This window comes from Stegostoma tigrinum, chromosome 15 (genome assembly GCF_030684315.1).
Source record: "Stegostoma tigrinum isolate sSteTig4 chromosome 15, sSteTig4.hap1, whole genome shotgun sequence".
In the NCBI taxonomy this organism is placed as follows: Eukaryota; Metazoa; Chordata; class Chondrichthyes; order Orectolobiformes; family Stegostomatidae; genus Stegostoma; species Stegostoma tigrinum.
Window position 1 is genome coordinate 49,977,673 of NC_081368.1, and position 21,783 is coordinate 49,999,455.

General features: G+C 39.5%; 2 protein-coding genes across 6 annotated transcripts in view; one reads left to right on the forward strand and one right to left on the reverse strand.

Annotated features, from left to right (window-relative positions):
• cstf2 (cleavage stimulation factor, 3' pre-RNA, subunit 2) overlaps positions 1–440 on the reverse strand; it is a 68,924-nt gene extending 68,484 nt beyond the window's left edge. For all 3 annotated transcript variants that reach the window (XM_048544516.2, XM_048544517.2, XM_048544515.2), the window contains exon 1: positions 314–440. In XM_048544516.2, the coding sequence (XP_048400473.1) occupies positions 314–368 (55 nt within the window). In that variant the 5' untranslated portion in view covers positions 369–440. The remainder of the gene's footprint in view (positions 1–313) is intronic.
• trmt12 (tRNA methyltransferase 12 homolog) lies at positions 421–21,036 on the forward strand. Of its 3 annotated transcripts, none has more exons than XM_048544518.2 (8): positions 421–758; positions 2,877–2,956; positions 4,036–4,204; positions 6,091–6,289; positions 7,332–7,482; positions 12,618–12,727; positions 14,135–14,292; positions 19,608–21,036. In XM_048544518.2, the coding sequence occupies exons 2-8, from the start codon at positions 2,901–2,903 to the stop codon at positions 20,193–20,195; spliced, it is 1,431 nt and encodes a 476-aa protein (XP_048400475.1). In that variant the 5' UTR covers positions 421–758; positions 2,877–2,900; the 3' UTR covers positions 20,196–21,036. The 3 variants fall into 3 exon arrangements, with proteins under 3 accessions (XP_048400475.1, XP_048400476.1, XP_059507460.1); XM_048544519.2 differs by having other exon boundaries at positions 421–543; XM_059651477.1 differs by lacking the exon at positions 421–758 and adding an exon at positions 804–1,522.
• The last annotated feature ends 747 nt before the right edge of the window (positions 21,037–21,783 follow it).

The window sequence follows — 21,783 nt, forward strand, 5'->3', positions numbered from 1 at the left end:
TTTGTTCACCCCCAACAGCACCTGCACCCAGATGCTGGGGAAGCCTACTTTGGCAGGACACAATTATTATATCTGAGCCGCTTCATGGCCGTGTTTCCACGCTCCAACCCGCAACCCCCAACCCACCAGGTTAAAGTGACTGCGGTGGTCAGGTACATTCACTGCAGCTGCTCTCAGGCCCGCTGTCCAACTGACATGGAGCATCATTCTCTCCTGGACCCTCCTCCAGCAGCTCATGACCCAGCCACCGCTCTCCAACCCCCCTCCCCGAGCCCACTACAGCATCCAAGAAGTTCTCCCCCATGTCCCTTACCGAATACCGAGCGCAGAGAGCGATCAATGGCCGGGTCCCGGACCAAGTTCGCCATCACTACGGCGCTCCGCGCTGCTTCCGGCGACACGCCGGAAACCGCCCCGAAAACCCTCCGCCCTCGCCTGAGCACGGGGTTCCGGCCGGCAGCGAGTCTTTTGGCCGGAATTGCTGATTTATTTAGGGAAGAAAAAATCAAATCCAGAAGAAAAAACAAAGCAACAGCGCAGGAAGTGAGACCCAAATGAGCGTTAGTTTGAAGCGAAGCGGCGTTAAGATCAGCTAGAAGCTTTCTAACGCTGGGCTGAGGCGAGGGGCGACGGCCCGGAAGTCATTATTCCGGCCTAGACCGGGAGCTACTGATGCGGACCCTGCGGGATCCCTATTGGAGCAGTTTGTGCACACTTCGAGAATCCTCAGGAAATCCCTGCTAGACCAGAGAGTTCAGGTGGTTTTAGTGAAATTACGTAAAATAGGTGTAGAGGAAAACTGAATTCCCCCTACAGTGGTGTGGTGTCTGCTGCGATGGGGGTTCGGTCAGGTTTCCCAATGAGTTAAGCCCCGTCTGCGCTGGAAAAACGATCGTCAGACCGAGGTGTAACTCCTGACTCACCATGAAACTGACTCTATACTTCACACCCTCAACTATGACTTCTCCAGACCCTAACCTGATACCCCAACTACCCAGAGCCACACTCCTCCCTGCTACTGCAACCCCACCCCCCCATCACCAGCAAAGCCCCAAACTAATTACCCCCACCCAAACCACAGCCGGATCTGATACTCCTTCTCCGGGTCCCTTGCTTGATCCGATTTCTCCCACCTACCCTGTCCTCCCCTCAACACCCCATCTCTTACTTTCCTGGACCTCTGGCACCTTATCCCCATTTCCACTTAGTGTTCTACCTACCTGGCACTCTAGCCCCCTCGAGATGAATGTAAGATATTGGACTTTCAGAAGGTATTTGATAACGTACCCCACAGGCTACTTAATAAGATGAGCCAATGGTACTAGAAGTACCGTGGTTAGAAGGCTGGCTAACTAATACAAGTCAGAGAATTGGGCTAAGAGTAACATTTTCAGTAATAGCAACCTGTACGTAGTGGTGTGGCACAGGGATTAGTACAGGACCACAATTATTTCCAATGTCAATAATTTTGATGAAGGATGTGAATGTACAATCACCAAGTTTACAGATGATGGAAAACTAGGTGAGAAGGCAAGTGATGAGGATGACACATAGAGCAGGGGGACACAGATAATCTGCTTGAAATTGCCACTCCTTGGGAAATCCAGCCCTTTGCTTTTGCTTGGGCTGCAATGTTACTCACTAATGGAATACCTTCACTACCCAGGCAGCATATTTGCTCACCTAGACTTCTGTGTTTAAGCAAAAATGCTTTGTGTAGCACAGTTTTAATTAATGTTCTAAAGATGTCATGATGGGATTATATGGCAGTTTTTGCAAAAATCTACTCTATAACACTTGTCAGCCTCCTCACCTGACATCCACACTAAGTATTTTTAAATCATAATCAGAGGAGGAGTTGAATTTATACAATATCTTTGTTAATCTCAGTATGTTCCAAAGCACTTTGTAGCCAATTAGTTACTTTTAAAATATACAATAAAGACAGAAATTTTGAAAACACTCAGATTCAGAAGCATTTGTAGAAAAAGGAGTAGTTAACATTTCAAATTTCCAGGCTATGAAAAATTTTGCTTTCACAGTTTTGATACTCAGTCATGGTGCTGTCTAATTAATTTATGATTCAGTTGATCTGTGTATCGGTTGTGTGTCTTAACAATGATTAAAGGCAAGCATAGTAACAGATATTATTTTTGCCTCCTCAGCCTGACTTAAGACCTCTCCCTCATTATGATTTGTGTATCTCAATACTGCACTACATGACGCAGCTATCCACACTATCACTTAAAAAGCCAACAAAACTTTGAAGAGCAAAGACTAAATTTTTGGATACACATAACTGATGAATGATCACATTTGCTTAAAAAAAGACAAAATAAGCACACTTTTGACTTATCAAAACTGTTAAGTTTTATTATACTTTTGGAGTAGTTGCATTTTTTAAATGCAGTGCTCTGTAATTTTAAAAACGTATTGATATGTACCACTCTTTTGCTCTTAAAACATATTCCCAAGATTTCCTCAACATGGGTAGATCTGATCATGAGGAAATCCACAATGTGCACAGTGTGTTTATTCTGCAAGTGTCAAAATATGTATTTGTATTCTCCAAGTCAGACACAGAATTGCTCATCTGCTCCTTTAAATCGTAATAAATTTCCTCCTATTCTGACAGGGGAAAACTGCATTCTGTCAGGCACTGTTGGAATTAAAGTCCTGATGTTGAAAATCCATATTGAAGGTTATGTCCTGCAAAACCACTGTGATTTCTGCAACTATAATTGTGTATTTGTACAGTAGTTTATGTTCTGCTTCACTGTCTAAATTTGTAAATGAGTGATAGGATCTTTCTGTGAGTACCTCTCAATGGAAGATTTAGACATAACTTTGTTTATATTCGATGCATTTTCTTCCAGATATTAAGTTATAGCAGCCTGAGAATGCAGACTGAAGCTTTTACAATTGTGACTCAGGCTCAGTTTGCACAACAGTACAGGTAAGACATTAGTTTTATAGTTTTGAACATGATTCTTGTCAAATGGGAACTATACTTAATTTTTTTTTGTTGACCATTTTCCATAGCTGATACAAATTGATTAAATTTTTCTAGTATTATTTAATATTTTACATCCAATAGTGTTTATGTTGAACAAAAACAAAGTTGCTGGAAAAGCTGAACAGGTCTGGCAGCATCTGTGAAGGAAAAGCTTGGCAGGTCTGGCAGCATCTGTGACTCTTCCTCAGAACCCGAAACGTTAACTAGTTTCAGCAATTTTTTTTTGATGCTGTGAAACTTGCATGTGTGGAGGGTATTTAAATGAATTGCTCTTCCAAACCAGGGATGAATTACCCAGGCTGCTGCAACGAATAGTAATAGAGCTAAAATTCAACAACTAAAGTCTGTTCCACTGTTACAAAGAAAACACTTCAAGAATACAATAACCCACTACTTCTGTTCAAATGTTTTCCTCCACAAACTAGATGTATGGCAAAATAATTCATCCACATTGCCAGTCTTTGGTCGAGCAAATGGACTCCAAGTGAGCAATCTGTAGAGAAACAACATTATTTGGAGTTAGAAAAGTTGTAAAGATAAATACATCTAATTTGTCTATGTCCCAAGATAGTTAATCCACACAGAATTGTCCATCTCCTTTAATAGGAATCTGAGAAAAATATGTATCTGCTGTAAAAGAATGTGCCTCAAATTTCATTTTATATATATATATATATATTGCTTCGCTTTTTATAAGAGAGAGTTGTGCCTATATTGTTATTGCAGAACTTGTGAAAATCCACCTGTCTGTTTCCTGATTTCCTCCTCCCTGCTTCCATTGTTTGATCCTGCTACTTTGAAGCATGTGCCCGAACTCTTGAGAAGAATTAGCATGAGAAAAATTGAAAAGGAAGAATGGGGAAGAGTGTCCTGAAGTGAGATTCAGGATTAATATGTGTGTCACAATGTGAAGTAGCATTAAAGATTTCACAGTACTGTTAGACTGTAAAATCTACAGTTTACTTCATCATTACATCAGAAGGTATTTTAACATCCTTTCATTTATTTCCACTTAACAGAGAGTATTTGGAGGCAAATGGAATTTTGGACACAGCCTATCGCCTCCAGAGGCAACCTGATGGAGCGGTGGCATTGCCTGTGCTTTCCGATAAACTAAGTCAGCTCCACCTTCTCAACTTGAGTAATACTGTGGTTCCAGGCAGTACCTGTACTTTCACAAAAATAAAGGTAGGACTTCTTTCCCCTGTCTTTCGTTTGACGCAGGAAAATAGAAGTTCTTGGAAAGTAATTCCAAGGTACTGGTGTATCATCTGGCAGTTGGTCTGAAGAATAATTCAAACATTATAACTTTATGGATGGAATATAATAGTATGCATACTGTAGACCAAAAAAATCACATTTGTAAACCAATTTTATAAAAAATAGATTATTTAGTTCTTGCTCATCTCTTAGCATCATATAATTAACAGCATTTTTTTGATTTATTAAGAATAAAAAAAGTAATATTTTTGTGAGTTTCAGTAATGGCAAACATTCTAAATTTGGACCAAAAACAAAGTTGCTGGCAAAGCTCAGTGGGTCTGGCAGCATCAGTGAAGGAGAAAACAGAGTTAATGTTTCAGATCTGGTGACCCTTCCTCAGAACTGCTGACAGTGGCTGGGAAAACATCAGTTTATGTGCAGAGAATAGGGAGGTGGGTGGGGTAGGGAGTAAACAATAGAATGGAGCCCAAAGAGAGAGAAAGACAGTTGGATAGACAAAGGAGTTGCTAATGATCAGGCTGGGAGGGTGAATAATTCTTAATGGGGACAGTTAGTGACTAACAACAGGGGGCGTATAATGGCAGGATATGTGTGTGGGGTGGGGGACATGGGAGAGTTTAGGCCCTAAAATTATTGAGCTCAATATTGAGTCCGGAGGGCATAAGCGGAAAATGAGGTGTTGTTCCTCCAGCTTGTGTTTGGCTTCACTGGAACACTGCAGCAAGCCAGAGACAGAGATATTGGCCAGGGAGCTGGGTGGTGCATTGAAGTGGCAGGGAACAGGTTGTTCAGGGTCTTTTTTGCGAGTAGAACGTAGATGTTCTGCAAAGCAGTCGCCAAGTCTATGCTTTGTTTCCCCAGTGTAGAGGAGACCAGATTGTGAGCAACGAATGCAGTAAACTAGATTCTGGGAAGTGCAGGTGAAGTGCTGCTTCACCTGGAAGGTATGTTTGGGCCCTTGGATAATGGGGAGGGAGGAGGCAAATGGGCAGGTGTTAACCGGAGGGGCACCGGACTCGAAACGTTAACTCTGCTTTCTCCTTCACAGATGCTGCCAGACCTGCTGAGCTTTTCCAGCAACTTTGTTTTTGTTCCTGATTTACAGTATCCGCAGTTCTTTCGGTTTTAATTCTAAATTTTGAATTCCAGTCAGCATGGGCTGTGGTGGGAAACACCACTTAACTTGCCATGGAGAAAAGATGAAGCTTCTGTTTGCCTTCCTTGTCAGCACTCGGTTCCGTCAATATTTAATAAGAAAATATAACATGTCACTAACTTCCGCAAATCATATCAACCTTAATCTATACTGTTTTAAATAATCTCTGTTGGGGTAGCAATTGAGGTCCAACAAATATCCTTAATGGTGACAGATGAAGAATAGTTTCAACTCCTAATTTGTGTCCATAACATCTTGCTGGAAATCGATCGTATATGAGTATGTCCGAACAGAACATTAGCCTGATTGTGATGGCTGATTGTATTCCTTGTTTGGCTCACACGTGGCAAATGACATTGGAGTATTGCCTAAAGCTACAGAGCTGTACTCAGCTAAGTGACAAAGAATAGAGAGGAGAAATCATTTCTGGCATGGTGGTGAGTTGCTCTTTATTTAATGGAACATCAGATAAAAGGCATAAACAAAGCATAGAAGTATGGCCATTGCTATGGTGATAATTGTCCAGCTGGCTTCCCAATTTGTCAACAATAGTCAGTTAATTTGCAATAAATAATTGACCTCTTTCAGTAATTATTTTCTCTCTCCTCAGTTTTATTATAAATTTATCACTTATAAATCAATTATAAAATGCAATTTTTTTCTTTGCCTTATGTTTTACAAATATTTCTTTCAGAATCCAATATTATCCAAGAAGTCTTCAGTAAAATCCTGCCACAAACAATTGCAGGAGGAGCTGTCTGAGTTGGTGAAGCATCGTGGAGTGATATGGAATGATCAACTTAGTCAGGACCTGCCTCGAGTGTGGAAGAGGCATGGAGACATGATTATTCTGAATGAAAAAGCATTCCAGGCAGAAATCTGGAAAACCTTGGGTAAAGCAAAAAGCACAAACTATTTGTAGAGAACATTTCAACATAAACTCTGTTGATAACCTCAGTCCTCGAGATATTATTGTACTTTTCCTGTGGATTATCATTTTGGCTATTCACTATATGTTCCCTCCTACTTAACTTGTTCACCAGCTAAGGTCACCTAATGTATTTAAGAGGTAGTCACAGCCCAGGAATTTGCTAATATGTGGGACCCTCACATAACTGCATAGCTGAGAGCAACATTAAACCATTGTCCAACCTATAAACACATTTCTTCAAATTATGTGTGTGTGTGTGTGTGTGTGTGTGTGTGGCAGCCACGGCTTCATGCACGATTACATTGTTTTCTAATAGTGCAACCAGCTGTATACAAAAGTAATGCCATCCCATAAGGTTGGTGTGGAATGTTGGACCAAGTATCAAAGTTCAACCTTAGATGTGTTGCGCAGAGGTTATCACATGATGAGCAAAGCGTACACTGTATTTTTCAACTTTGCTGGTTTGGGTTTAGAAAGTGAAATAACATTTCTTGTTTTATGTTAATGTCTATTTATTTTCATGAAGATGAGTGAAGGGTTAAACATAAGTGTCTAGGTTCTTTTTACAGGGATGCAGTAAATTTCAGAGTGAAAATCATTAGCGGCTGCAGACTACCTACTGGAGGGTGCACAATCCAAGGAATTAAGATAGGAGAAGATAATATTTTCGGTGCTTTTTTGAACAGCAAAGGTTTAAAAAAAACCTTTAATTGTTTAAAAGGACTTCCATCGCTCTGTTAAAATATGTTATTACATTCAGCCGATGGAATTAGGGTGACAGAGGTCTCGTAGAGTGAGAGAGGAAAAACTAAATTAGGTAAAATCAGCATGTACCCTGTTCATTCTTATCTGCAGGATGATTCTTGACATAGGGACTGAAAAGAAAGGAGATAAAATAAGTTAAATAACATGGACATTACAGCTGTCACTTCTAGACATCCTTGATGTAGAACTAAATTAACATTAAAAATATACTGATTGTCCCTTTGTGCCTTGTATTGCAGAGCCAGAACTGTGGCAGGTGGTTGCTAATGTACTTGGAGCAAAACGCATTGCCAAAGCTGGTAGAGTGTCTGCTGGTGGCTTTCGAACTCCAAAGGTGACTTTACTGCTGGGGAACGATGCCTGGGTCCACCATATTGATAATGGCATCAGGTGACAACGGAGTAAATAGAGAGAAATTAAAACTTGACCATAAGAATGTTAAATTTTACTGCATGCAGAGGTGACAATGCTAATGACTGTGGGTGCTGGCTGACTCTTTCTCAGTGTTGACCTTTACATATTTGTAATAGGTTTCTTTCCTTAAATTAAACAGACTTTAGAAGTCATGCCACAACATGGCATGTTTCAGTTCATTGAGGCAAAACATAGATTTAACCTGAGATTCTTTTAACCTCGATATCTCGCAGTGGGGGTTAAATTGGTTGATACCAGCAGCATAAAACAGGCTTGAAGCAAGTTGATGTTTGATTTTTCAAGATGCAAATTTTTATTGTTCATTGACCTAGGAAATGTTTGCCAAGATTTTTAATTTCAAACCAAGTAAAAATTACCATAAGACCCGGAAGCAATTCTCTAAAAAGTGTTTGAACTGTCAATGTGGAAAGAAATTTGGATGCCATGAAACATCAGCTGCTGATTTGCTGCTGGAATAGACCAGTTTCATTTCCTATATATTTAGGAGAGAGATTAATGGAGGTCAAGAACCTCCTACAGTGGGAAAAGCAGTAGCCAGGCAGTGACTTACTCTTGAATAAAAACCCAAAGAACTGAGGATGCTGTAAAATCAGGAACAAAAACAAAGTTACTGGAAAAGCTCAGCAGGTCCGGCAGCATCTGTTAAAGAAAAAAACAGAATTAATGTTTCGGTTCCGGTGACCCTTCCTCAGAACAGAGGGTGTTCTGAGGAAGGGTCACCGGACCCGAAACGTTAACTTTGTTTTGTCTTTCACAGAAGCTGCCGGACCTGCTGAACCTTTCCAGCAACTTTGTTTTTGTAGTGACTTACTCTTGGCCTCTTTGTGTTAACTTCTAGCTGAAAGTTGAGAGCAGCACTGTTCGGCGCTAGTGCAATTAAACACAAAAGCACACAACATACAGAAGGAATTCTATAAGAGGCAAAACCTTAAAAATTCTGCTCCACTTTTGTGAATACCATGGTGGGGAAATAAATGGAGCAATTATTAAACATCAGTGGTATAACCTAGCATTAATATATGTGTCATAAACTTATAAAGTAGTCTTAGCTCTACCAGACTATAGGTCTGCTCTCTAATTAGAGAGAGAGATGACTGGTACTGGTTTAACCTGAGGGTCATTATGCCTCAGGCATAGTGAGAGGTTGAGAAGGAGAGTCCTTCACAGTAATCTCAAGAGGTGTTGGAATTGAACCCACAAAGTTGGCATCACTCTGCATCACAAACCAGCCATCCGGTCAACTAGGCTATGTTGTTCTGGGGTGAAAGTTCAGTTTGATACATAGTAATTATGACAAGCTTTCAAGCAAAAGGTATATGCTTCCTTACTAGAAGAAAGGAAGTGAGGGTCATCACCAACGAGAAATAGAAATTGCTGGAAAAGCTCAGCAGACGTGGGAGTATCTCAGGAGAGAAATCAGAGTTGACCTTTTGGGTCCAGTGACCCTTTCTCATCTCCAGTCTTGTCTCCAATGGCCAGTTTCAACATCACTGATTTGGAGAAGCAAGTTGTTTCTCCTTGCACTCCAAACTGTCTTGTCTCATTAGTCTGTGGTGAACTATTAATGAATGATGTGACTAAAGTGGAATGAACTTACATCAAGTAAGCAGTTAGCTATTTTAACTTTAAGAAACCATTTATACCCCAGGAATAAATTGGTAATTGTGAAAATAAAATTACCCTGACCAGAGACTGCATCCTAAAGGAAGATTTATACCAGGAGTGATGACCAAGGATGTAAATAGCATAAAGTCTCCTAACGTTCTTTCTCTGTAAGTCAACAAGATACAAGCAACATTAGTAAAGTCAGGCTTCATTGCCCATCTCTAAATGTTCCTTGAGTTGGTGAGCCAATATGAAAAATTACAGACCATGCAGTTAAGTAGGGAGTTCCAGGATTTGATCTAGTGATGCTGAAGGAATTGTAATATATTTCCAATTCAGGTTGGTGTGAAATTTGAAAGAGAACTTGGAGATGGTGGTGTTACCATCTGCCTGCTGCTGTTATTAGAATATGACTCCAACCAATGGAGAGTTTTCCCTTGATTCCACTTCACTTCAATCTCACCCTCTTTTTTGACGTGAAGCCTTGATGCCAGGGGCCATCCATCTCATCTTAGAACTTATTAGCTGGTTTTATACCAAAGTTGTAAAGAATTTCGAGCTGAGATGTCCTGGCCTAATCGAAAATGAGCATCAGTGGACAGCTTATTGGTGAAGTAATGTTGCTTGACACATTGTCAGCACTATCTTCCATTTCTTTGATGATGATTGGGTGTTGAAAGATGAGTATGTATTTGGTTACATTAGATTTGTCATCCACTTTGTGGACAGGATATACTTTTTTTTACTTTGGGTAGACATCAGTGCTTTGAATATATTGACTGAAGGCACAGCTACTTCTAGAGCACAATTTTTCAGTACTGCAGCTGAAATTTTGCCGGGAGCGAAGCCTTTACTTGCAGAGTACTGACAAGTGAGGACAGATTTTACACTCAGCTCTTCCAGCTGAAGATGGTCACAAATGTCTCAGGGTTGTTTTTTGCATTTGTGCACTGAGCATCTTCTATCATCAAGGATGAGACTATTCATGGAGTCCCCTGTTTATTATCTTTTTGTTATAACTGAGGTGAGGACAGAAAATGCCAGGAGTATTCAGCAGGCCTTGCAGAACTTATATAGAGTGAATATTTCGAGATGATGGGTTTTGCTGAAAGCTCAATGACCAGAAGCATTAACTCTATTTCTTTCTCCATAGATACTGCTAGATGTACTGAATACTTCCTGCATTCTCTTCATTTTATTTCAGATTTCAGCATCTGGAATATTTTGCTTTTGGATGTGGTAGTGCTGTAAAGCTTTGCTTTGATCCACTATGTACAGTCTGTTACAGTTATTGACTTCCTAGTAAAGCTGTTTGTCTTGTAGTCAGCGCAGGGCATTGCCTTGTTGCTTTCAATCGTGGGAGCGTAATGGAAAACTCAATCCTATTTTTATTTCACACTCCATTTACCAAGATCCCTACAACTCCAAGACTGAGATGATGCCTATTCCTCTCAAATTGAGAATTGGAGGTCAAATATTCATGGCTAAGCTGCTCAGTGAATTAACTCACTGAGAAATCACCAAGCACCAAGTTTAGAATTAAGCGCTTCAGGAATTAAAAACCAAAAATCCTTGAAGTACCTAGTGTGTCTGGTAACATCTGTGGAAGAGGAACAAGAGGACATTTCTCCGGAACTCCAGGGAATTATCATCACTAATATAGACTTGCCTCAACAGTTACCTCTTCAACATATAACACAATTTAATACATTGGTTAGTTTTTAAACAAAAAGACATAAACTGATTGATTTTCTCATCCTCAGAATGTATCAAGCTACTTTCCATTGAAATAATGATGGGAAAGTATTATCGCTGGACTGTTAATACAGAGACCTTGGTTCAAATCCCACCATGGAAGATGGTGGAATTTGAAATCAATAAAAAAATCTGAAATTTAACATCTAATGATGATCGTGAATCCATTGTCGATTGTCATAAAAACCCATCTGGTTCACAATGTCCTTTAGGTAGGGAAACTGCCATACTTACCTAGCTAGCGAAGCCCACATACAGTGAATAAATTTTTAAAAAGTTAAGTAAAAAATTAAGCACTTCTGAAGTAAATATATTGTTAAATAAAAACCAAAAGAACAGCAGGTACAGTAAATCAGGAACAAAAACAAATTTGCTGGAAAAGCTCAGCAGGTCTGGCAGTTCTGAGAAAGTGTCACCAGACCTGAAATGTTAACTCTGACTTTTTTCTTCACAGATGCTGCCAGACCTGCTGAGCTTTTCCAGCAACTTTGTTTTTGTTGTTTCGTTAAAGATATTGTTAAATAAGCAAATGTCGATAGCCATTTTCACACAGCAATATCCTGAAGAAGCAACTTAGTGAATTATCAGATTACACGCATTTGATGTGATGCCTGAAGGCAGACAGTTGACTAGTGTACTGGAAATCTCCCTCCTCCTTTCCAGATAACAACATGGGGTCTCTCGTGTTTATTGAAGCATGCAAATGGAAGCTCAATATAATTTCTCATTTCAAGATGTTTATTCAACAATTGTCAATCTAAATAAAGGAGCTCAGTAGCATTTGAGTACTAATTTGGAAATATGTGTCTTTTGAACATCAGATCCAGTTGTTTTCAGACTCAAAACCTCATGCTAGAAATCAAGGCTTTAAGTGGTAGGAAGTGACCCCTACATCATATGAACAAAGAACAAAGGCCAGTACAGCACAGGAATAGGCCCTTCAGTCCTCCATGCCTGCACTGGCACATTTTGCCCTTTCACACTAAAACTGTCTTCACTTACAGGATCCATATCCCTGGATTCCCTTCCTGTTCATGTAGTCATCCAGGTGCTTCTTGAACGCTGCTGTTGTGTCTGCTTCCACCACCTCCTCTGGCAGCACACTCCAGGCACTCAGCACCCTTTATGTGAAAAACTTGCTTTGCACGTCTCTTTTAAACTTTCTCCCCTGCACCTCGAATCTGTGTCTCCTAGTAATTGACCCCTCCACCCTGGGAAAAGGCCTCAAAATGTCCACTGTCCAGGTGATTCACAATCTTATAAACGTCTATTAGGTCGCCCCTCAATCTCCTGCATTCCAATGCAAACAAACCCAGCCTGGTCAATCTTTCCTCATAGCTAAAATTCCCCAGTCAAGGCAACATCCCAGTAAACCTTTTCTGTACTGTCTCCTAAAGCATCCGCATTCTTCTGGTAGTGTGATGACTCCAACAATATGCTGTTATGCTCCATGTAGACCGTGAGGTTTGTTCTGTGGTTGGTATTGCTTGTTAATGATGACTCTGTTGGAATAATATCTGTTGAATATTTTTCAGTATTGCTGCAACTTTAATGCACTTTCTCAACCACATGATTTGGGTACTGCTTCTGTTATCTGCCAACATGTAGTGGGGAGATGCTGTAATTTACATTTATATTCTTTTCTGAAAATGATTGTTATTTCTTAAAGTGATCAAGAGTTGATAGGGCTGTACCTCTAATACTGTAATCCACCTCATGTTATTTTCAAGGTACACATTTGATGTCACCAAATGCATGTTCTCCTCAGGAAACATCACAGAGAAGCTTCGAGTCAGCTCTTTTGATTGTACAGAAGAGGTGGTTGTGGACCTGTATGCAGGTAACATTAAGAGTTGCTCAAATGTTAACAATGGGTTTAAGTGGTCTCAGTCTGTGAAGTATGATCTTATAATACACTACTGTCTGTGAAGAGGGAAGCATTCCATTTTTGCAACATTCCAGGGACTGGTAGTTTGAAAGAAAACTATTTTCATTTCATCAACTCGTTTAACCGATTGGTACTTACAGAATGTAATTTTGCTCAAAAGGGCAAGGGTGATCAATTAACATTGGTATAGATAAAATTTACTTTAGAGAGTCTACTTTTTTAGGCTCATTGTGTTAACTGAGCTCTCATACCATCAGCAAATCATCTCATGAAAGGTGCCTGATGATGTACAGCAGTTTTTAAACAAGTGTTGATGTAAACTCCAGAAGATGGTAGGCTTGAACACACAAGTAATTTTAGTTTGGGTATGTATATTCCATATATGTTAATTATTTATGATGTTTTGATGTTTATTGTGCACTTCGTTCCCTCTCCAATTCCCCTTAAATATCATTGGTAAGAAATTCATGCAGCTTGACATGATGTGCAGACTGTTAGAATAATCAGCTTCTTTGTTTATTTTGAGTTTTCTCCAGTGCTGAAGGTGAGGACAGTCATGATTGGAGAACAGAACATTTTATGCGTTTCTGTGCCCAGTGTCATCAGCACACATGCACACACTCTTCCCAAGTCAAGGGCTACAGCCAAATAATTTACAATAAAGCTCGCTGTGAGCTGCTTCTTTGAGTCCAGGGCTATTAGACAAAAATGCCACTGTTTTGCAGAACTCTTTCAGGGAGGTTGTCCTGCAGTACTGGTTCCTGGCTTGGTGGATACCGTTTAAATCATCCTGTTTATATTGCAGGGAAGTTTCAAATCGACCTTTTCCACTTCAAATATGCACATGGATTTGCTTTTGAGACTCTTTATACTTGCTTAGCGAGTCGGTCAGTAGCCAGATTCATACATATCAATGATCAAAACAAGTGGGATACGCTATTATCAATGGCAAGGTGTCCTGTGTTCTTATTGTCACCAAGATACTGCTACTGATGGAAGTGCTGTCTAAGCTAGGTTTTCAGATGATAATAGCCTCAGAAAAGATATTTTACTGACCAGTATGACATTTTCTTGAAATAGAGAGATTAGCATTTTAATAGTACTATTCAGTGCCACAAGTTGTCCCTATGTGCTTTACAGCCATTGCTTACTTTTGAAGTTTAGTTACTCTGATAGTATAGGATCCTGGTATATGAGTATTTCAATTGAAAAACTAATATTGTGTAAAGATGCTTAGGGACTATCACATATGACATGCATAGCGTCTAATTTTGTGAATAATGTGTGCTGGTAGTTTGATCTCATTTATTTAAAGCAAAAGTGACTGATAAAATCCCTCGATTAATTCTACTTCTACAGGTATTGGTTATTTTACGTTACCATTTCTCATGCATGCGGGTGCAATATTTGTCCATGCCTGCGAGTGGAATCCACATGCAGTTGCTGCGCTCTTAAAGAATCTGGAATTGAACAAAGTATCACATCGCTGTAAAATCCACAAAGGTGACAACCGACAGGTATGTTCCTATGTGCACACAATTTCTTACTGTTTTCTGTTGGAATATTACAGGGTTTTCTGAATTTGTTTCACCAAAGCTGGATAAATCTTGAGGAATCTCTTGTTCTGAGGATAAATCTGCTAGATGTCTTTTCCAAAAAACTCAGCCTAAACCAAATACTATTTTCAGATGCTTTCTATGTTTTAAAGTCTTGATACTTGAATCACATAATTTAGGTTAATTGAAGAATGTTAGCATAGAAGAATGTACAATTAAACTAAACAAGCTACAGGTGGAATGAGTTCAAAAGAAACTCTTTGACTTCTTACTGCCAATAAGTATAGAATCTACACCTTAGAAAAGAAATTGAGACTAAGGAGATATATAATTTGCATCAATATCTAGTTGGAAAAAGGATTGGTGACTCTAGAGATTTGTAAATATTGAGCTAATCCAGCACTCTCAGAACAGGATGGTTCTTCTGTACTGGGAGTTGTAGGCACAAGAACAAATATTTTCCAGCAAACAGCTGATCAGATTTCATTACTGGGGAAGAGATAGTGATGTTATATTTTGAAGATTTGCCTTTTAGGGCTCGGTAATCATAGAGTCATACAGCGTGGAAATAGATCCTTTGGTCCAACTCAACCATGCCGAACAAATTTCCGAAACTAAACTAGTCCCATTTACCTGTGCCTCGCCAATATCCCTCTAAACCTTTCCTATTGTTGTACCTATCCAAATGTCTTTTAAATGTTGTAACTGTACCTGCATCTACCTTTTCATCTGGCAGTTCATTCCACATATAAAACACCATCTGTCTGGAAAAAATTGCCCCTCAGGTCCCTTTTAAATTTTTCTCTTGAACACAAAATCAACTGGAAGTTGCAAGCTCGCCTCATTGTCACACTGAGCTTCACACAGGCTGTATTGGTTAACAGTGGAGCTTCATTTGGTGGGAAGATCCTTTATTTAATATCCACATTTCTTGAAATCTGCCTATTGTTGGATACTGGTTGGGTTTGTATTGAGGGTGTGAGGGCAAACAGCAGTGGGTTGACATGAGTTAGCACTAAGTTAATATGAGACTATGTAGGGCTGTAGATATGGGCAGAGGGGAATGGGGTGATATTACAGTTACAAAGTGTCATGCAGGTGTTTGAAAAATAAGGAGGCACAGAGAAATGGGGGGCCATTGCATGCAGGTAGAGAAACTAGTGGTCTGGAAGGTATGAGGGATCTTAGTAGTAGATGGCATGTCATGACGCAGATCGGACATATGGAGTGTGTGAGGGGTAAGGGATGTCTTTGGGAGTTTTTAATGTGGATTTTCTTTTAGGAGATTTATTGGGTCAGTGAGGTAAATGCTAGATGATTTATACAGGGTCTATGGAATAAGTGGACCTTTGTAGACTCAATGGTCATTATTACTTTTATTTTCCAAAGTTCTACCTACACTCTGAAGTGGGACTCAGTACAGAGATCCATAAGTTCATCCATTTGTGGTTTTGGAATTTTGGATCAATATTTGCATCAATTCTAAGCTGTAACTTGAGTTTTTAAAATCAATAAGACATTGCTATAAAACTGATTGAATGTAGAGTATAGAAAGCCGGAAAGAAAGACATAAATTGAAAAGATACAAGGATTTATTGACCATCATGGTTAGACTGTGTGTCTTTTATCAGTAATTTAATTGCCCCTTGCAGTTGCATTTTTATAAAAATGACTTCATCTTTTGAAATAATAATGAGAGTTGGTTTAACTCTTCTATTATACATAGTACCGAGGTTTTAGTCAAGACCAGAATGAAGAAATAAAATCTCCTTTCTCTCGTGTAATGATCCTATTTTCAGTTACGAAGTTGTTAATAATTGGTACATATTGTTGATTTCCATTGCATGAGACAGAAATAGTCATGTGAAAAATGCATAAATTACACAGATGTCACAGAAAAGCATTGACGTTCTTGAGATGTTGGTGGTAAAATGGAATTTTGAGTTGGAGAAAGTTTTCTGTAGTAGAGAAAGAATGTGCCGTCTTCTGATTTGGGTCATGGTACATATGAGGAATCCCACTAGCGAAAAACACAGGACCATAATAGCATAAAATCATATGACCATCAGTGTTATTCTCAATCAAGTTAGCTTCAGTGTTGAAGATGCTGTTCAGGAGTCTAGATAGATTTGGAAGAACCCATCAATCCTTACCAGTGAAGGTGTACATAATGTTGTACCGCAGAAAGGATTGCATTAGAGGATGACACAGGATGAATCAGGTTCTGACAAGATTGTGAGGAGGAGGAGTATAAATGCAGGGTGTGCATCACCAGACCAAGCACTCATATTGTTGAATCACCTAATCATGATGAAGGTTTATATAGTGTGTATCATAAGAAATGTAAGCCTGTGGTCTATTCCTACCACCGTGCATGTGGCCATCTAGACATGAAGCAGCTTGTTGAGCACTGGCTGAGGGAGGTAATGCATGAAAATTGGGACCACTTTACATCTAATCCAAACCTTTTCATCATCATGGTTCTTCTCCTGGGCAGGTCATACATCACTCAAAACATTCTGCAGCAACACTGCTAGAAATCACTGATGTGTTAAATGATGTAATAATGTATCTGTTATCCTGTTTAAAGCAGAAGACACCTCCTGCAGGTCTGTGGTCATTGGCTTGCATTTGATAGCCTTGGCTCAATTTGCACCTTGGTGGCAAAAGCAGTTTCCTACCACTAATCCATCATGACCAAACTGGATTTCTCTGTTCTTCAGCTAATGTAACAGGGGCAAAGGCCCACAGCAAGAGACAAAGAGGTTATTAATAGTGTAAAATGGGTGTAAATTAAGGTATTGTAATTTATTTAATTTATACCTGATTTCATCATTTTGTTTCTTTCTCCACCATTAACAACAACTCCTTTGTCTTTTGCACTGGGCCTCTACCCTGTTCTTAAGAAGTCGTACAGGACTCAAAATAATAACTCTGTTTCCCTCTCCACAGATGCTGTCAGACCTGCTGAGTTTCTCTAGCATAGACTCCCTACAGTGTGGAAGCAGGTCATTCAGCCCATTGAGTCCACATCGATCCTCTGAACAGCATCCCATCCTGACCCACTCTGACCCTAGCCCTGTAACCCTGTATTTCCCATGACGAATCTGCCTAGTGTACACATTCCTGGACACTGCAGGTAATTTAGCATGGTCAATCCACCTAACTTGCACATCTTTGGATCATGGGAGGAAACTGGAGCACCCAAAGTAAATCCACGCAGACATGGGCAGAATGTGCAAACTCTATACAGTCAGTTGCCTGAGAATGGAATTGAACTCAGGTACCTAGTGCTGTGAGGCAGCAGTGGTAACCATTGGGTGACCGTGCTACCCATTTCTCTGAGAATGTTCTGAGTTTGTTTCAGAATTCTAGCATCTGCAGTTTGCATTTGTGACTAGAGAGGCTGAGTTGACTTGTTCTCCAAGGTTCAACGTGGACTGTCAGGTTTTATAAATAGCTATACTTTAACTATTAATTCTGAAATAAAATGCAATTTGGAATTTCTCTTCTGCCTGGCTCGTGTGATTTATGTTGCTGCTGAGACAGACTATGACAGAATTGGAGTCAACAGAAAGTCATTCTAGTAATGGCTTACATGGTTTCTAAGTTATCACTGAATCTGAATAAAAGGTCAGTTTGCAAGAATTGGATGAACGAAAGAGAAAGCAGACAGTTATAGGCAGTAATCTTTACAATTGACCATGTAAAACGTTGGTGAGAGCCTGAGAACTCATTTGGACAAGGCTGTAAGATTAGCTTTTGCTCTGCAATTACACTTGTGGTGACAGACCATTCAGGGAATAGAAGTTATCCAGCTGAGAAAATAAAATAAAACATTATTAAATCCAAGTGTTTTTCTTTCTCTATTTGCACCAAACTTCGTGCAGGTGAATCTCTTTTCCATCTGCACAATGATAGATTTTCCCATCACTTTGATGAATGTGTGTTCAACAAAACAAGGTTTCTCTGCACGACTGCTACAATTGGGTGCAAATACTGAATATGAAATTCGTATTGGAGAATTAAATAGAGACATTGGCTTTATGCTGGGCATGCCTGACCTGAAGACGCTTGACTGTGTTCTCATCGAAACATCAGCATAATTTGATTATTGAGATCCCTCCTGGGATATGTTTTCCTGTGTATTGGGATCCAGTTTGTCAGAGTGATGCATTTCTCTTTAAATACCGTTGAAATTGAGTTTTGAAATAGCGTTGGCTGCTGCATAGCAGGAGGACTCAGAACACTGAAGTCAAAATTGTTTGCTTTCCAATCATTGAGTTGTCTTCTAGGTTATGCTCACTTGTTTGAACCCAACTGACAGCCATCAACAGGTATAATTTTGGTGCCATATTTCAGCAGGATTTGTTTTGACTTGGTTTGATTTAGTATTGTTACATACCAAGATACAGTGAAAAGTATTGTTTTGCATGCTAACCCAACAAATCATACCATACACAAGTACATCAGGGTAATAGAACAGAACAGAATATAGCTGCTTTCCCGAGGCAGACGGAAGTGTACACAGAGTCAGTGGAATGAAGGTTGGTTTTTGTGATTGACTGGGCTGTGTTCAGAACTCTCTGTAATTTCTTGTGGACTTGGGCAGAGCAATTGCCACACCAAACTGTAAAGCATCTGGATAGAATGCTTTCTGTGGTACATCTGTAAAAATTGGTAAGAGTCCAATTGTGGACATGCCGAATTTCCATAGCCTTCTATTGCAGTTGTGTAATGTTAGAAAATCAATTCAAAGGTACATTTATGGTCCCAAAGATGATCACAGCAATTTCACCAAATTGTTCACAGATAGCTGATAAGAGATAATGGGAACTGCAGATGCTGGAGAATCCAAGATAACAAAGTGTGAAGCTGGATGAACACAGCAGGCCAAGCAGCACCTCGGGAGCACAAAAGCTGACGTTTCGGGCCGAGATCCTTCATCAGAGGCTCTCTGATCAAGGGTCTAGGCCCGAAACGTCGGCTTTTGTGCTCCCGAGGTGCTGCTTGGCCTGCTGTGTTCATCCAGCTTCACACCTTGTTATCTTGTTCACAGATAGCTCATAGTTTACAGTACAGCTTTTCTAGTGGATACTGGAACCATGAAAAGCTATTCCCAGGTATCTAACTTTGGCTCCCACGTTAGCTAAAGTACAGTAGGTCGAGGTACCTTGATAGAGATCTTCCTTTTCATTCTAATTTGCATTTGTAAAGAAATGTTTGAAATATTCCTTGGTTATAAATTTATAATTAAACTCAATTGTGTTTCTCAGCTCTCTCTACGCAACCTGGCAGATCGAGTGAATTTGGGACTTATTCCAAGTTCAGAAGATGGATGGCCTATAGCATGCCAATTGTTAAGAGAGGATAAGGGAGGGATTTTACATATTCACCATAATATCAGCTTGTATGCTGAGAGCAGAGACGCACACTTCAACAGGCAGAATTTTGATAGCGGTTCTTCTAAAGTACAGCAGGAGAGTTTAACAGCAGAGCTTCGAAGTTTGAGTACTGAGGGATCCGAGAGCGGCTCTAATCCTACAATTCCAGCATTCACATCATCATTTAAAACGTGCACTAATAAAGACAGCATATTCAACTCAAGATGGAAAGGACCAGGCAACCAGTCGGAAGTTGAAACAAATTGTGGGATGCGTTATGAAAAGAGGAGATTTACTAATCCGGAATGGCAAGCTTGGGCAGAGACAGTGGCATTAAGGATTAAGTATTTATTAGAAACTCTCTATGCAAAGCCATGGTGGACAAATATCCTGTATATTGAACATGTGAAGTCATATGCACCTCATATTGATCATGTTGTACTGGACTTGGAATGTCGACCATGTGATGTGAGTTTATGAACTGAAAATATTGGTCTTCTCCCTAAACTTTATAATCCATAAAAGTTGAGAACCTGAAAATACCTGCATTTATCAGTGTTATGCATGCCATCTCTCTTTCATTAAGAGGTATTATCCTGTCAATCTCTTAATGGCCTTTTTGTGTTGGTGTGCCTATAAAATATTTTACACATAACATCTTATGTTCCACAATCATTTAATTTCATCGTTTATATTTGCTTTTCTAATTGTTTTTGTTGACTTCTGTCCTAATCTCTTGTATTCTCTTTTATCATGCACTCTTCTACTGTCCTTATATTGATTATTAGCACCTTTCTTTACTATCTATCTATTGTTTTCTTATGATGTTATTCATCCATGGTATCTCATTCGTGTTTATTTTGTTCTTTCTTTCTGATAGATTACAGGAAAAGTATTGAAATGTAGATGTTGTTTAGCACTGTCCTAAATTGCTATTTGCCAATAATTGATGCATAATAATTCTGTGAAAGTGACCGGAGGTCTTTTCATTTTCTAAGCATTGAAGGCAACGTAGCACTGTCCACCATTCTTCATTTCCATCGTTCCCTCTGTAAGCGTAAGTAGGGTATTTTTACAGGATCATCATACCCCTTCTCTGTCAGCAACGTTACCCCAGACCTCTGAAAATCATGTATTTTATCCCAGCATCTGTGCTATCTTATCCCTGTCCTTTCCACTTAAGTGCTTCAGATCTTGTTGCTGCTCTTCCTCAGCTTCCTTCACAAGTGAGGAGGGGATTTAAATGACATCTGTATCCACAGTACCACAGATGCTGCCTACTCCCAGCCCTGTGCAGTCAAAGCTGGGACAACAATTTGAGTTTGAGACATGACCTGGTCATGAAATAAAACAAACATTGATAATGCCAAAATTTCTGAAAGTTTCAGAAATGTGTATGTTACATTATATGAGGCACTAGGCCAGCAGATTACTGAATATCAGTAAAGATTTATAGTGCTTTGAGAAAAAAGTTGAACAATCGTGACAATGAGAAAATATAGAATTCAGGAGTTTAGCTATCACTGGCAAAGAATACAACACCATACAAGATGAAATTAGTGATCTTCCAGACTGTCCAGTTATGTGACAAATGAAACCAACCAGGATAAATATGAGGAGATGATACAGTTTGGTTGAAAAACCAGAAACATTGCTTACACCTTAGAAAATAAGAAGCTGAAATAGTTAAAAGCAAAGGACTCAAGATTTATGTGAGCAAACCACAAATCAGCAACATAATTAAAATGAAAACAAAAGACCACAATTTATTCCAAAGTTTCTAGAATTAAAAGTAGTGAACTATGCTAAGTTTATACAGGACTTGGTAAGGTTACAGGTACTGTTTAATCTGATCCCTGTACTCTAAATGGATATAACTATTAGAGCAGGCCAAGCAGCATCATAGGAGCAGGAAGGCTGATGTTTCAGGCCAAGATCCTTCTGATGAAGAATCTAGGCCTGAAACGTCAGCCTTCCTGCTCCTAATGATGCTGCTTGGCCTGCAGTGTTCATCCAGCTCTACACCTTGTTATCTTGGATACTCCAGCATCTGCACTTCCTATTATCT